The 16,578-nt window shown below is 35.6% G+C and overlaps 1 protein-coding gene across 4 annotated transcripts in view; it reads left to right on the top strand.

Moving 5' to 3' along the window:
• TMEM196 (transmembrane protein 196) overlaps positions 1-5,094 on the top strand; it is a 49,991-nt gene extending 44,897 nt beyond the window's left edge. For 2 of the 4 annotated variants that reach the window (XM_060632667.3, XM_060632666.3), the window contains exons 3-5: positions 64-318; positions 1,484-1,557; positions 4,711-5,094. In XM_060632667.3, the coding sequence (XP_060488650.1) occupies positions 64-318; positions 1,484-1,557; positions 4,711-4,717 (336 nt within the window). In that variant the 3' untranslated portion in view covers positions 4,718-5,094. The remainder of the gene's footprint in view (positions 1-63; positions 319-1,483; positions 1,558-4,710) is intronic. The other 2 variants (XM_060632669.3, XM_060632668.3) reach the window with 1 other exon arrangement.
• The last annotated feature ends 11,484 nt before the right edge of the window (positions 5,095-16,578 follow it).

The following is a 16,578-nucleotide window of genomic DNA, read 5'->3' as shown; positions in this document are numbered from 1 at the left end:
GGGCGCTGTGTTAGGTTGGCTTTGCTTCCTCATCTTTGACACTCTCTTCCTTCTTCCTATCAGATGATCCTTTTTTCTGCCTGCTGCATCTGTGGACTCATTGGGGGCATCCTGAACTTTCAGTTCCTGCGGGCAGTGACGAAGAAGACCTCTTCCCTCTATCCTCTGCATCTCGCCTCCATGTCTCTCGCGTGCATTGGGATTGGTGGCTGCACCCTGTCTTCCTGGCTCACGTGTCGACTAGCCAGCTACGAGCAGAGGAGGATGTTCTCTGAAAGGGAGCATTCGCTGCACCACTCTCATGAAATGGCCGAGAAAGTGAGTTTTGTACCTTTTCTGCTCACTGCGAGCGTGGGATGAAGACTGTCGTCAAACCTTGGTGAACCAATTTGCAGCTTAGATGAGAATTTGAGGAATTGGGATTTTATAAAAGTTTGGCCCTATTGGACTAGGAGTAGAAAATTTTTATTATTTTTTTCTCTGCTATTTTGGGTACACCTATTTTCAATTTCATAGCTATCTATATAAAAACACCGTTCCTAAAATAGCATTTCATAAAATATTGAATGCCTTATAAATATGGATTTGTATGTATTGTACTGAGGAAAAGCACATAAACTAAATACACTTGCAACTCAATAATGCCAGTTTCAGAAATCTGATGAATTCCCCTTTCTAGCTCACCTCTTGTGCTTGTAAGTAGATGCATTTGATTATGTAAATTAGATTTTCGAGCATAAAAGGACCTTTTAATAAGGCCACAAAAAGCCTTGCCTATCAGTGCCCGTATTACAATCCACATAAAGCTTCACTAAATTCTCATCTAAACTTCATGCATATTTGGGTAGCTTTGCCTGTATTTTAAGTAATATTCTTGCATAATTGTTTCATGAAACCCATTTATACCGGAAACAACACTTATTGCTTAAAGCACAAATAGTGAGCTGTCTGTGTTTCTGTTACATTTTGCACATATTTCTTAATTCAGTTCCTGTTACTCAACCTCTGAAGGAAAAGATAAAAGATCTGTAAAATAAACTTGCTAAGATAATGGCCACATCGTATTTCACTTGGTATCATGGAAATAAAACTGCATGATCACAGGATAGAAGAAAGAGTAGCAAGAGTTACTACTGCATATTCCTTTATAATGTTATCTTGAAGAAAAAAATATTCTATAGTTTTATGCATTTCCATTTTGTATGCAGTCGATACATTGCAATAAGGGGAGTAGATATTGGATATTCATTCTTAAATTGTTCCATGGAAAAAGCAATTTTAAACAGATGTATACATGTTCTTGAAAAGAATTTTATAGTACAAATAGCAGGACTGGTAATTTAAAGAAATGGGTTGTTAAAAATAGATTATCATTATATATTTGGATAGTGGCTCTTTTGTTCTCTATTTGTATACTAGTGTGCTTTAGTTTGTTTTGTGTATATGTGCAATATTTATTATATGATTGTTATATTTATATTAGAGATTGAGGGCTATTGAAATAACCGACTTGCCCAGCTGCCCGGTGGTGCCCCCGACACCAGAGTTACCTACAAGGTACGCTGATTTTTAGGGAGTTACCATGTTGTAATGTCACTGCAGGAAGCAACGCCTCTTCTAGGAAGCCATGATGTCAGCAGATCAGTCTGCTGTAATGTCTGTTGTTCCTCAAAGTATTGCTTTCATGAGAACTACTTTGAGGACGCAACATGAACCTACATGGCAGAGTCTTGCAGCTTGAAACTTGGTTGAGTATTTAAAATATTCAGCCTCCTATAAGCATCCAAACACATTTCTGTTTGGATGATTCATGACTTCTTTATTTTCTGCTACATCATGATTCTGACTCAATACCATCATTCACAGACCAGAGTTTTGTTTTTAATAATAGGTGACTCTGATAAAGACAAACTATATCTCCCTTGTGCCAAAACTACATGAGCAGGTAACCTAAGTTTGACACTAATAGAGTAAAAATGCTGTATGAAATCCATCTTTTCATAAAATTATCTGATGCGATACATTTCAAATTTATTTCCTGTATTTTTGGTTGCTAAAAATAACGTAGTCACCCACCATTCTTGCCTTGATTAAGCAATATAATTGGAAATGTAGAAAGCTACACAGATACTTTGGCCCCATTGCAGAAAGTTTATCCATTTGCAAATAGTCCCATTTGATCCTGCCCAAATTTAGAGTATATTCTTTGTGTTAAGTTGGACATGCCTATTTGCAAATAAACTGAAGATGCTAATACATTTAAAACCTAGGGGCACCTGGGTGGCTCAGTCGGTTGAGCGGCCGACTTCGGCTCAGGTCATGATCTCGCGGTCCGTGAGGGCTGTGAGTTCGAGCCCCGCGTCGGGCTCTGTGCTGACAGCTCAGAGCCTGGAGCCTGTTTCGGATTCTGTGTCTCCCTCTCTCTGACCCTCCCCTGTTCATGCTCTATCTCTCTGTGTCTCAAAAATAAATAAATGTTAAAAAAAATTTTTTTTAAACCTAATTTATGCTGTATTCTCTTATCAGTGATTTTACTTTGTCCATACTAGTATGAATTTAGTTAGAAAAAACTCCATTCTTTTGTAAGATTTTTAAACGCTGGATTTTTTCTTCACCCTGAAATAAAATATTATACATTAGATTAATTTTTATGGGTTTTAAGCCAATTTTTTAAAAATTTGATTTATTTTTAGAGAGAGAATGTGCATACCTGAGCAGGGGAGGGGCAGAGAGAGTGGGAGAGAGAGAATTCCAAGCAGGCTCTGTGCTGTCAGCATGGAGTCTGACATGGAACTTGATCTCACAAACCATGAGATCATGACCTGAACCAAAACCAGGATTTGGCCCTTTAACTGACTTAGGTGCCCCTGAAGCAACTTTTTGAATGCAAATTCACTTTAAGAGAACAAGTACCTAAGAATCTTACTTCTATAAATTCATTAGGAAATTGTTTTTGTACTAATAGAAGGAATAGAGAAAGCTGAATGAGTAAATTCTGTTACAGATCATTTTTGAAGAATCATTTCTATCTTATCTCGCCACCCACAGTGAGTTCATGAATGAAGCCTCAAATCAGGCTTCTTATCTATAAACTTAACCTCAGGGCAACAATTCCACCGCATTTCCACACTTACTTGTACCATGTACATGTCTAGCAAAGCCATCCACTCAGATAGACTGAACCATCGCCAGGCCACCAAAGCAGGTTGCTGGCACCAAAGGACCTTCACTTTCCCTCAGTCTTTACCTCCAAAGAGTTTGAGTTTCTAGGCTTATTACCTTGTAATTCCCTGGCACCTTACTGAGGAGGCACATTGGATACCCAGGTTAAGACAACTCCCTAGGGCCTGGAAGGAGCCAGGCACTTTGCAAAGAGAGACAAATCTTGATGTAGAAGAGGTTAAGTCTCCAATGCATATTGTCTCTTTTCTCAGAATTTTCTTGGAAGGAACTCTACCAAATCTTTAAAAGACAACAAAATTTTCAAAAGCAAAGTTCTAAAAACCAGGTCAGTTCCTACCTTCCGGTCCTTCCTGTATCCTCCTAAATAACTTTCCAAACCACCCAATACAAGAAGCATGAATCTTTATTCTATTTCATCCCTATATTGAATTTTCAAAGAGAAGAGATTCAGAATAAGTCATGGATACCTTTTTACTTTTCAAATAAATATTTGGAAGAATTTCTAAAGTTTACAAAAGCAAGTACATTAACTTTTAATGTACTTAAAAGGTGAATTTAAATGGTGAATTTCAATTCACCCAAATAGCAATTAGATATAAACTGATGGGCTTGAGATAAATGAGCAAATAATTTTGATTTGAATTTTATTTACTATATATTTTGCAAATAGGCTTGTTCAAGTGTAAAATTATTTTAGATATTTTTTGCCTAAATATTCTTTATAATATGGTGTACTAATATTATAAATGGGAATGGGCTTCATATCTCCTCATATTTCTTTAATGTTTAGGGAAGATTTTACTGTTCAATAAACATATGAATTCGAAACATCTAATTTTTTTTTAAATTAACATTTTCTAAAATTGCAAATGGAACTTATGTTAGTTCATCCTTTATATCTAAATTTCGTTTGCCTTCCATGTAGTTTTCCTTATTAACATCTTAGTAATTGATCCCTTAAAAAACATGTTGAGGTTTTACTGTTTGGTTGGTTGTTTTTTTTTTTCACTGTAGCATTGATAGTGTCATGAAAACCAATTATTGTGATTTATTAGTAACCCACCATTACATATAAGCAATGATTGCCTTGTGGGCCTAAAAGGCCACCAATTTTTCTATAGAATAAGGTAACCCCTAGAATATGTTGGCACTTTGTTGATATGCTCAGCAGAGAAGCCTATGCAATATGCAATGTGCACAGGCTTAATCATCTAGTTTCTAGGTGAGGTATTTCCAAAATAAAGTTGAGGAACAAAAGGAGAGACTCAGGGCACTGGGGACAGATTAAACTGTTTTTGTGTGTAGAAGACTTTGGTCTAACAGACTATCATTTCAGCATTTTCATGTGCTCCAAGATGCCATGAAATTTCATTTTCTCAAATGCAACAACAATATCAATCCTTGTCCTTCTCTAAAACTCAACAAGTTGTTCAGTGGCTTGAAATTTGTTTTGGAAATTCATTAACCAAATCAGTATCTTACTCTGGAAGTAAACTTTAACTAATTCATCTTATTTTTTTCTAACAGGAAATGACAGACAACATGAGCAATGGAGGACCACAACTGATATTTAATGGAAGAGTATAATCAATGTTTTAAAGAACTGAACATTTTTTAGGATTTTCATGAGGAAAGGAAATACCAAAGGACTAGGAGATAAAATTAAAACAGTTCTTGCATTTGCTGTTATCTCTCTTGAGCACCCACTGTAATTATTCTCCCACAGTTTTGCCTCATTTATTTCTTCAGCTTTTTTATTGGGTGAAGCCTTCAGTAATGCAGTAATTTTAGCAGAATTTCCAGATTGTTGTAAAGACTTTTCAGGAAAAAAAAAAAAAGAGGAATAAGCAGATTCATATTCTACAAAACCACTATTTGACTAGCATGAGTGTTAGATTTGTAATGATATATTTCATATAAATAATCAAAAGTACAAATATCAAGAAGTAACAATAACCTACTGATGTCTTTGTTTTGAAAGACAATGGCTTCAAGAATACCACAATTCAAAACCTCAGCAATGCCTTGTTGTAAAAACATTATAATTATTTCCAATTTGTGAATGAACTATATTTCATAATTTATTTGTAAATGATAAAAAAAATGAAAACATAAACAAGAATTTTTTTAGAGAGAGACAATGCTAATCTGTATGATATTTTTGCATTTTTGCACAAGAGTGAAAAATTATAAATGAACATCATTTAAGGAAAATAAATATGCTTTCATTACACCGTGCAGATTGATCTGCATGTTCATGAATGAGCCTAAGAATAAAATAAAGTGTGTGTGTGTGTGTACATATACTGTAAATATAGAAAATATATACAGCATATATTTATAGCATTCATGAATGTAAATAGGTAGTCAAAAAGAAATTATAATACTGTTGGGATATTATCAAGATTCTATCCCCAAAGATATGGGAAAGCAATTTTTCAAGGCTTTTCTATGCCCACAAAATCACACATTTGATTTCTATTAAATTTGTTCATTTTTATTCTTTTTATTATGTCTGCTCTGTGTAAATTTCATTGTGACTGACATTTATGGAGTTGAGATATCTGAATAGGGTAGTATAAAGATAGATTACTTATTTGGCTATTTTACTATTAGGGTATTTATGTAATAACAGTGATAAATACTGATTTATAAACATAACAACTTTAAATCACATACTTCCACACTTATAAATATAAACATAATGACTTGTGATTATTCATGATACTTATATTTCAATACCTTACAGCCCCGATGATGTATGCCCAAAAGGTAAAGTTATAATTAGCTTTGGTAGAACTTAATTTAGTTTCTTTTAACTTTATAATTTACATGAAACAATACAGACCATTTTTAAAAATACTTTTATTCAAAGAACCTGAAAGAGTTCTTTGTAGAAGGAAATAGGCCTACATTTATATAACTAGATTTAAATCTTCCATAATGGAATGTTAAAATAGAAATCTATGACAAAATGAATAGGCAAGAAAATAGCATAGTCTTTGACATATTTATGAGAATAAAACCTCTGGTAATAGATTTTAAAAATGTAATATTCTCACTGTATTGTATACTTTTATTTTTTCCCCAAAGCTAGTCAGTTTTCAAGTCATTTTTATGAGTTACTTATTGAGCCATAGGTAAATTCAACCTTTAATGTTCAGGATGAGAACATGTTATAATTTAGAAACAAAATATGGGTTTTAATTATAACAAAATAATAATTCCAGTTAATGGAAATATGAAGGTATTTTAGTTTTAGAGCAACATGATCATCACCTGCCCCATTTAAGTCAACTCATAAGAAAATTCTGGCTGTATATAATCAAAAGAAATAACTGAACTATGGTTGGTGTAGTGTTTGAAGTCTTCTAACTCATATGAATAACTTCTTTATCCAGCACATTACAAAAGTTGCCCATAAATGCAACCTCAATAGTGAATCAACATTATCACTGTTCTATTGATGCCACAAACAGGCATAATCATTGTCACTGAAAATATAAACTATACAATGCAGATATTTTGTATATATCTGGCTCTACTGAATTTACACAAGGATGTAGTTTTGTACTGAAGGAATAACCACTGACTCTAATTTTAGGTGGCATTTCTTTGTAGACGTGTTTGTATAATACAGAGTTATAATACACCAGTAAGATGTTTTAATGCCTTTTGAAATAATCTATGAAATCACCCATCAAAGGACAAAAGTAAGCATCTCATTGCTTTGATATAGAGTTACGAAGAGATGCTATCATTACAATTATCCACATAGTCTACAGTGTATATAACCAAGTATAGATATGTCTTTAAATGTAGTTATTTTAACCCAGTATTTTCAGGGCTCAGTTATTTAGAGGGATTTATTTGTGATTTATAGCGATTCTTTCTGAATTAAACAGGGGAAGTTAGGAAGACATTGTTCAAGTACCTGAAAATTTAATTTTCACAATAAATTGAGCTATGAACTAGAACATTTTAAGTGACTGCATTACAGTTTTAGTATGAGCCTACCCTTGGGAGAAAGTAAGTTAGGAAAAAAATATGTGAAACTAGTGTGGTGGTGTGCTATAGAGACTAGCTACAAAAAGATGCAGTTATTAGAAGCATAAAAGAATAAAAGTGGACTCCGGAAAATTTTAAACATATATGTGCATCTATGTATAAACACACATACACACATATATATACAATCGTTTAGAAGTGGAACATGGTATGATGACTCTATGGATATGTCTATGTAATAAAATGGTGTGCTTTGAAACTACATATGGTGTGAACTTTCTTTTCATCATGAAAAAGTAGTTTCTCCCAATAGGTTCTGAGATTGGCAGGGGACAGGATGCTGTGCACGAAGAGGCAGCAAGAGTCCCAGTAGTGGATACGGTATTCAGAAAAGCTATTTTATGAGATAGGAGACACTGAAGTCTGTTGAAATATAGAGAGGGAGTGGTTGAAGATACAGGACAAGATGCACCTAAGAAAGTGAGGTCTGGAGGAGGCAGGAGTTAATAAGATACACATTATAAGAGACAGATTTAGCTATAAATAGGACTGAAGTTGTAGGGGATCTCACAAATGAAACCATAATATTCAGAGAACTCTGCTGACCTGTGTTTGTCAAAAGGTTGCTACTGGTATTTGGGGTAGACAGTAATTCATTGTACAGACTGTCCTATGCATTTCAGGTCATTAAGCATCTCTGGTCCCCATCCACTAAATGTCAGTTGTAATAACCAAAAATGTCCTAACAAATTTTCGCCTCTTTGGCAGGTAATATTGCCCCCTAATTTAGAACCAGTGAGGAAAACCCTTTAATACAATCCAGAGCAGCCAATGTTAATGCTACTTACAAATGTAGACTTGAATTGCTCAGGATCATAAGTTCACTGTTCTAAGCTCTACCTATATTATCTAATAGAGTAGCCACTAATCTAAGCACGTGTGATTAAATATATGTATAAATTAATCAAAAAAAATTAAATGTTCAGTTTCTCAGTTGAACTAACCACATTCAAAGTGCTTGAATAGCCACATATGAACAACAGTTATAGAATATTTCTCAGAAAGTTCTATTGGACAATGCTAATCAAAAGCACACAGAGGCTCTGTCTCAAAAATAAATAAACGTTAAAAAAAAAATTAAAAAAAAAAAGAAAGAAAAAAAAAGGGGCGCCTGGGTGGCTCAGTTGGTTAGGCATCCGACTTCAGCTCAGGTCACGATCTCACGGTCCGTGAGTTCGAGCCCCGTGTTGGGCTCTGGGCTGATGGCTCAGAGCCCGGAGCCTCCTTCTGATTCTGTGTCTCCCTCTCTCTCTGCCCCTCCCCTGTTCATGCTCTGTCTCTCTCTGTCTCAAAAATAAATAAACGTTAAAAAAAAAAAATTAAAAAAAAAAAAAAAGCACACAGAGGGGAACTGTCCCCAACCCTCAGTCAGCCAATTATCATAATAAAATGTGTGAAAAGAATCAGTAAAGTCTCCATGGAATTTGAAGTTGATGGACCAGTTAAATCCATGGACTGAAAAAAACTGCCATATATATATACAGTATATATATATGTATGTATGTGTGTGTGTACACACATATATATATATACAGTATATATACAGTATACACACACACACACACATATATAGTAGGCCAAACCCATTATAAAGTCTAAAAGTTGCTATAGAGATTTCATGTTTAAATCTGTTCATGAAAGATTCCACTAAATAACTAAATATTTTATGTTTAACAGGTAAAATGAGATGCGTAACTCCCATTTTTGAAGAAATTTATTCAGCCTATTACCATGCGTCAATGAAAAATTCTGCATTTCTTATGCTTGGGAAGGTGAGAAAAATATGCTGCCCTCCACTTTTTTACTGACTTGGCTCAAAAGTGGCATGTTCAGAAACCGTATGTCCAAGTCTACATTTTCAAAGATGATATAGCAAACACGTTCTAGAAATTCAGAGAGAGCATCTTAAGTACCATTTGGTTAGAACACAGTTTCCAAATAAAGTTTCAGAACTTGGCATCACTTCACTCTTGTCTCCCTTAAATCATTTTCTGGAAACATATGTAATATTTTTTAATTCAAAGTATATGACAGCCAAGAAATTCAGTTATTCCAAAACCATAAATCACAGGTTGTGAGTTACTCAGAGCAGAGGAAACCAATTCAGAAATTTCTGGAAATGTGGATGCCTAGTAAAATTATACAAAAGGGGTTTTTTTCCTCTTTTTTCCAGGAAAATTATTTACTGAATACAAAAGGTTTTTTACCAGGAATGTAAATATACAGGAACATATTGTAAAAAGTCAAACCATAGATCTGAACAAATGTATTTAAAATTTTAATAGTTTGATATTATCTACATTAACTAGTTATAGGCATATAGCCTTCATTTAACTGGAAGTCTTTAACAACTAGGATCCATCTTTACTTTCCTTCACATCAACTAGTGACTTTTGATTTCAGAGTTTTTTCTTCATTAACACCCAAGGGCTCTACTCTCTTAGCCACACAATACATTACAAGCCCCACCCCAAAAACCATTATGTATTTTGTTACTGAAAATTGCCAGAGAGACTCTAGAAGTTGTCTGAAGCTCCACAGAAAATCCTAAGATCTTGTCAAATGTGCATCAAGTGTTTGATTAGCCTCAAGGAATCAGGACTCATGACTTCTCCTTGTATTAATTAATCGAGATATTTGTCCTCACCTACTCACTAAGATAGAGGTCCTCAAATGCCATTTCACAGCATCCCGATGGAGGACTGGAAGATGTCCCTTGGGCTCTCCAAGATCATTGCTCTGGAAAGAAAAGCGGCAGATTCCTTTGTGGAGGGCTCTATCATCCCTTGCTCTGTCCCTAATTGTAAACCAGCCAAGGAAGGAGGTAACACTCAGTTTTATTCATATAAATACACTCTAAGGGCCCTACGCTGTCTAGATGTTCACTCCCCCTCAATACTATCTAAAAAGTCTTTTGAGATCTGGACTTCTGTGTCTTTTCTATTTATTTTATCAATAACTTCTGCATCAAATCTCTGAGACAAAACACATTTTTAAATTTAATTTAATTTTAAAAGGCTCTAGTTCTTTTATAATTAAAAAAAACTGTTGGAGAGGATATTTTTTAAGTCATCATAAATCGTTGTGATATTAGCCTATTGCTATCTATCAAAAGAAAGGATGGTAGTGCAGCAGGTGAAAGGTAGCCTTTGGTCAAGTGCTATATAATGTACATTGTCTATAAATGTGAATATTCCTCTATCATATTAATATAACTTATTTAATATGAAATATGGATAAAGCGGTAAGACATTTATATTTCACCTGAAAGATAAGGCCATTTGTGGTTGTACCCATGAATCTTAAAGCTATTCAACCAAATAATGCAATTTGTACACCCTTAAGTCCATAAAACAAACCACAACTCCAACCCCTGGGATCCACTGCCCTTTATTTGTTCTGCTTCTTTTGATTTCAGATCCAAATTTCTGGTTTTGTGACAGTGCTTTGATTTCAGTGTTTAGTTCCTGTACTTGGACCTGAAACCTTATCTCTGTAGTTGTCAAGTCTGACTACGAAAGCTACTCACTTTACTCAAGGCACCCAGGTTTGTTTAACAGGACTCCCTACTTCTGAATCAGCTAGCGAAATCCAGCCAGCAGCAGCTAGTGGTGACAGAAGCAGCTTCAACAAAAATGCTAGTCACCTGGTAAACAGACATGTGCTCCAGTAGGAAATGGAATTCAAAAGAAGGATCCCAGATAAGTAAACAGAAAACGTGAGCTCTCCATACCTTGAATATACAAAGGTTGGAAAATGTTTGAGATCATTGGAGACAGGCGGGGAGCTAGAAGTGAGAAACTGAGGCAAAATTATTCCTTTCCTGGGTTTCATCGGGGGATTAAGTCAGTAAGCCCCAGAGAAAATTAATTTTGTACTGAACAAAATTTTGCCGTCGTATATCAGATATGTTCTTTTCTTGCAGTATCTTTTTCTTCTTTTAAATCTCTAGCTTAACCTATTCCCTTGTGCCAAAGAAGATTGGAAGAAGAGGTTTCATTCAAGGAACTAACACTGTAGGTGTGACTCTAGCACTGATATGGTGCATGACAGCAGGAATCAAGGGCAAGTGAGACACAAGGGTTGCTTTCATTAGTCACTGGTCCTTCTCAGCCAGAAATGCCCCTTTCAGTGTGAATCTTGGAGTTAATTTAATTGTGCTATTGGGTATTTACCCAAAAAATACAAAAACACTAATTCAAAGGGATACATGAATCCCATGTTTATAGAAGTATTATTTACAATAGCCAAATGATGGAAGCAACCCAAGTATGTATCAATAGATGAATGGATAGGGGTGCCTAGGTGGCTAGGTCAGTTAAGCTTCCGACTTTGGCTCAGGTCATGATTTCACCTCTTGTGGGTTTGAGCCCTGCATCGGGCTCTATGCTGACAGCTCAGAGCCTAGAGCCTGCTTCACATACTGTGTCTCCCTCTCTCTCTGCCCCTGCCCTGCTTGTGATCTCTCTCTCAAGAATAAATAAATATCTAAAAAAAATCTAAAAATAAATATCTGTAAAAAATAGATGATTGGATAAAGAAGTTATGAAATATATATATATATATATACACACACATACACTATATATATATAGTGGGATATTATTCAACCATAAAAAAGAATGAAATCTTGTTATTTGCAACAACATGGATGGAGCTAGAAAGTATAATCTCATTTTACTGTTTAAACCAATCCTTTTTAACTAGAATCTCATCCAAATGGTATGTAGTTGTCTTCCTGTTAATAATTGATACCTAGATAGATACTTGCAACCTCAGGTAAGTAGAGCTGAAAATTAGTATGATTTTTATCAAAGTCCATATTTTAAATTATATATGTATATATCTAGATCTACCTATTGAATTATAATACACAAATATAATACATATTCTTAGGTAATAATCAGAGAATCTCAACTACAGCCAAGAGGCAAAATCCAAGCATAAAGATCAGGGAGGATGTTTGAACATTATTGTATGTGGTTACCACACAAGGGAGAAAGACACAAATAATTCCATTGTTAGAGAGTGAGAATCTAATGTGATTTACAAATAATCCATTTATTAAAACTGTAAAAATTGTGTTTATGCCTATGGACAAGAAGACAGGTTGTGTTTAGACTGCGGAAGTTGAATAAACACTGCCTCTTCATGGGAACCAGAAGTTTATGTGTTCATTGAGAAATTCTGAATTAACGCAAAAATTAATAAAAAAAACTTTCAGGTAGGAAGGTAATTGAGGCAAAACAGTATTTATAATAAAATTATCACAGTGATAAACAATTTTTGCATAACTTCTCTTATTTACAAATGAAAACGTGGCCTGTGTATATTTGTAACTAATTAATTAATTTAATTTTGAGAGAGAGAAAGAGAGAGGGAGACAGAGTGGGAGCAGGGGAGGGCAGAGAGAGACGGAAACACAAGATCTGAAGCAGGCTCCAGGCTCTGCACTGTCAGCACATAGCTCAATGCTGGGCTCAAACTCGTGAACCACGAGATCATGACCTGAGCCAAAGTGGGCTGCTTAACCGACTGAACCACCCAGGCAATCCTGTTTGTTGTTAAATTAAATAGTTGCGACTATTATTGCAGTAACAAAATTGCAGGGAATTAACTATGCCTGAGAGAGCACGGAACATGCACACGTGTTAATACAAATTCCCTTTATAGGTAATTATTTTCCTTCCTTCCTGAAGATTGTTCTCTACTCCTTGGAAATAATCATATTTTGACTTAATTTTGTTAGCTTAGGTAAGTTCCAACACACAATTTACCATAATTTATCCCTTTTAGTACAGTCTAGTAGGGAACATAAACAAATTTTCATTCAGTATAGGAAATGTGTGACAATTAAGCAACAGCATTCTATGTCTCTGAGTCTATGCAAATTGTGTACTATTTTATGTTCCTTATTTTGCAAACTTTACTGTGTGTGAACACTAATTCACATGAAAGAAATAATCAACTACATTGTTAATTATTACTGCATTTGTGTCAATTATATCTGAATAAAAATGATCAGTCCAGAGTCTCTCCCATAATTCAAATTTTGTTCAAGGCACTGGTTCTTAAACTTCAGCAGGTATTACAATCACCTGTAGGGCCTGGTAAACAGATTACTGAGCTACATCCCCAGAGCTCTAATTCAGTAAGCCTAAGGTGAGGCCTAAGAATTTGTATTTCCAACCATATATCAGGTGATGCTGATGACAGGCAGGGCCATTGGAACCAAACCCAAATCCATCTTCCTGATGGATGCACAGCAATGCCAATCACTGAGACATCAGGTGTGTAGCAAGGAAAGGGTTTATTCAAGAGGCAGCCAAACCAGGAGACCAGAGGACAAGTCTCAAATCTTATTTCTCTTGTAAATAAGAGAAGTTATGCAAAAATTGTTTATCACTGTGATAATTTTATTATAAATACTGTTTTGCCTCAATTACCTTCCTACCTGAAGGGGAAAAGAGCGAGGTTTTTATAATCATGGGGATTGAGATTACATATTGATGAAAAGGGCAGGAAAACTTATGACTATTCATGAAGAAAGATGGGGTATGTGCACTGAGCAGACATATATGTAACGTATATCCCATGTTCACTTTGGGGTGGAGACTTGACAGCAAGGAGGCAGGATTCAGCCCCTGATGTCAGGAGATTGTTTTAGGACAAGGAGAAAGGACTATGGGCATGCTCCAAGAGCCGAGAGCCGCTATCAACTGGATGGGGACTTGGACTCCTTATATCATGGTAAGGAGCCATATCAGTTGACCTTGGGTCCAGGTTTCTGCAGAGACAGCTAATGAATTTGTTAGTAGCATCTGAAAAAACACAATAGCTTGTTAGGGGAAATTAGTTCTCTGAAAAACAAGCTTTAAACTGCTAGTTTCAACCTCATTAATCCTCTGGGGTATGGTTTCACTACCAATAAAACAAAACATTATTAAAGCAGTTGTGTCTTAACTTACAGACAGACACATCTGAATTACTTCATTTCTATGTATTTTCAGCAATAGCTATAGTTTGCAAAATATAAAATCTAACAAATTCAATAAAATACAATGTCTTCTTTTTTTCCCTCAGTGTAAGCACAGTGCACAATCCGTCAGTTAAGCAATCTAATAAGCAAATAGGAAGAGCTTTCAGAGTTAAAAATTTATGCCAGTTCCTTTTTTAAGGATTGTAGGTTAAAAACAAGCCACCAATAGATATTTGCCTTGATTCTTGCCATTCCTGCAGTACTTTGGGCTAATGCGAAACTTTACAAATTTAAAGCTCACATATGCCATCTGCTGACACATTTTGTGAATTACAAGAATAGCTAATTGGACATCAACCAACAGCTAATTGATCTATTAGTATAGGTTCAGACTTAGGTTTGTTTCATTTCCAAAACTCATTAGGCAAATTTTAAACATGCATTTTCCCCCAAAGTACTGTAGTTTTCAATTTATTTAACAACTAAAAACTTATTTCCCAAAACACATTTTTATTTCAGACAGTACGTTTGAAGCTATTTTATTCTTCCTACTGACAAAGGAAATTGCAGATTGGTATCTCAGTAAACATAGTTCGTATCTACAGTGAATTTTATCAGTAAAATATTTTAAGAGGATATTATCTTGAACTCTGTTTTAAGCTGAATCAAATGTTTATGTATATAAATTGTTTAAAGGGGTAAGTACATTGATGAGGAGCTGAAACTAATCATGCTAGCTGAAACACCAAAGCAAAACAAACAAAATTCATTCATGGAGATGGGACAAAGTTATTCCCCAGTTTATTCATACTGTTACATGAATTTTCCTCTTAGATCCAGGGCTCTGCCTCACTCTTCATCCAAAGAAGTCATAGCTCCTGTTCACAAAGTCAGCTTTACAGCCTTAATCAGGCTGCACCAGTCATATTATACCTGAAGTGTCGCTCATGGACTCCAACATGCCTATATTATTAAGCACTTACTATAGGCCAGTCACCATGTTCAGTATCACACTGTCATTATCTCATTTACTCCTTGCAGCTTCTCCCTATCATTATACTCCTACACTGCAGACTGGGAAGTTGAAGTTTAAAAAGAGTAGACATGTTGTCCAGGGTGAATGAGGCAGGACTGAGACCCAAACCAGCAGACTCTTGCACCCGGTTCCTACCCTTCCTACCCGCTGTGCCACATTGTCTGAATTTCTGCAAGACGGCTAGCACTCACACTTTGGCCCAAAGTGGTGCTTCTTTGACATCTTGCCAAGCCTGTTAAAAAGGTATTATTTACCAGTTTGATCTGATTCCCACTTTACCGTTTGTTTTTAGGCAGAGGCTAACTAAAATCAGCCACCATTTTCTTGACTCTTAAGATTTCTTCCTTTATCATCTTTGGCCCTGTGTATAGGAAAAGTGAGGATTTTTAGGGATTCAAAGCATGAGCTTTGCCTGGAATGAGTCATGCCTGGGTTAGCTTCCTTGATTAGCAGCTGTGTATCCTTGGAAAACTCATTCATTTGCTCACTCAAGAAATATGTGCTAGGCAGTAGGCCTTCAGCTTTTAACAATACAGACAGGATTGCAACCTTCATGGGGCCAACATTTTAAAATCTTTCCTAGATTGTAGTCTCCTCATCTGTAAAAATAGTTAATAATGGTAATAAGTGCATAAAGATCCTGTGTTGGTGATTAGTTTAAGGCACTTACCACAGTGCCCGGCAGTTTTGTCATAAAGTTTAGCTGTGGTGATGATGATCATGGTGATGTTGATGAAATCATCGTTTCTGCTAATAATTTGATAAAATCAATGCATAAGGGAGATGAAACTCTTCTTGTCAGGACTGTTATTACTGTATGACAAGCGGGGCACTTTTAGGGACTTCCCGTGCACACCTGGTATACGATAGAAGTAGCCCTGGATCCTTTCTTAGGCAAAGGACAAAGTACTTGAGATCATAAGTATTTCATGCATTGGACTGCATTGTGCAAGAGGCCATGTTTTCTCTGGTGCACTCCTTCACTCTCTCTTGCTCCAAAAAGTACACAGCTGCCAGGCAAACAAGGCTACTCTAGCCTGTTGGAGGATGAGACACATGGACCACCCACTGCTGACTACAGACGCTTGAGTGAGTCCAGCTGAGCCCAGCCCAAATTTCTACTCACAGAATGTTGAACTGAATTAGTGATTGTTATTAAAGCCACCCAATTTGAGGATGGTTTGTTATGCAGCAAAAGCCAACTGATGCAAAGGCATTTTTATCTGAATTGCCCTTTATATGAAACTACCTTATGTAAACCTTTACACATAGTTCAAACTTACTAATTCCATTTCTTCAGTAAAGTCTACTC

Source organism: Panthera onca, chromosome A2 (genome assembly GCF_046562875.1).
Source record: "Panthera onca isolate mPanOnc1 chromosome A2, mPanOnc1 haplotype 2, whole genome shotgun sequence".
In the NCBI taxonomy this organism is placed as follows: Eukaryota; Metazoa; Chordata; class Mammalia; order Carnivora; family Felidae; genus Panthera; species Panthera onca.
The sequence above is the reverse complement of the archived record's forward strand: the minus strand, read 5'-3'. Positions and strand labels throughout refer to the sequence as shown.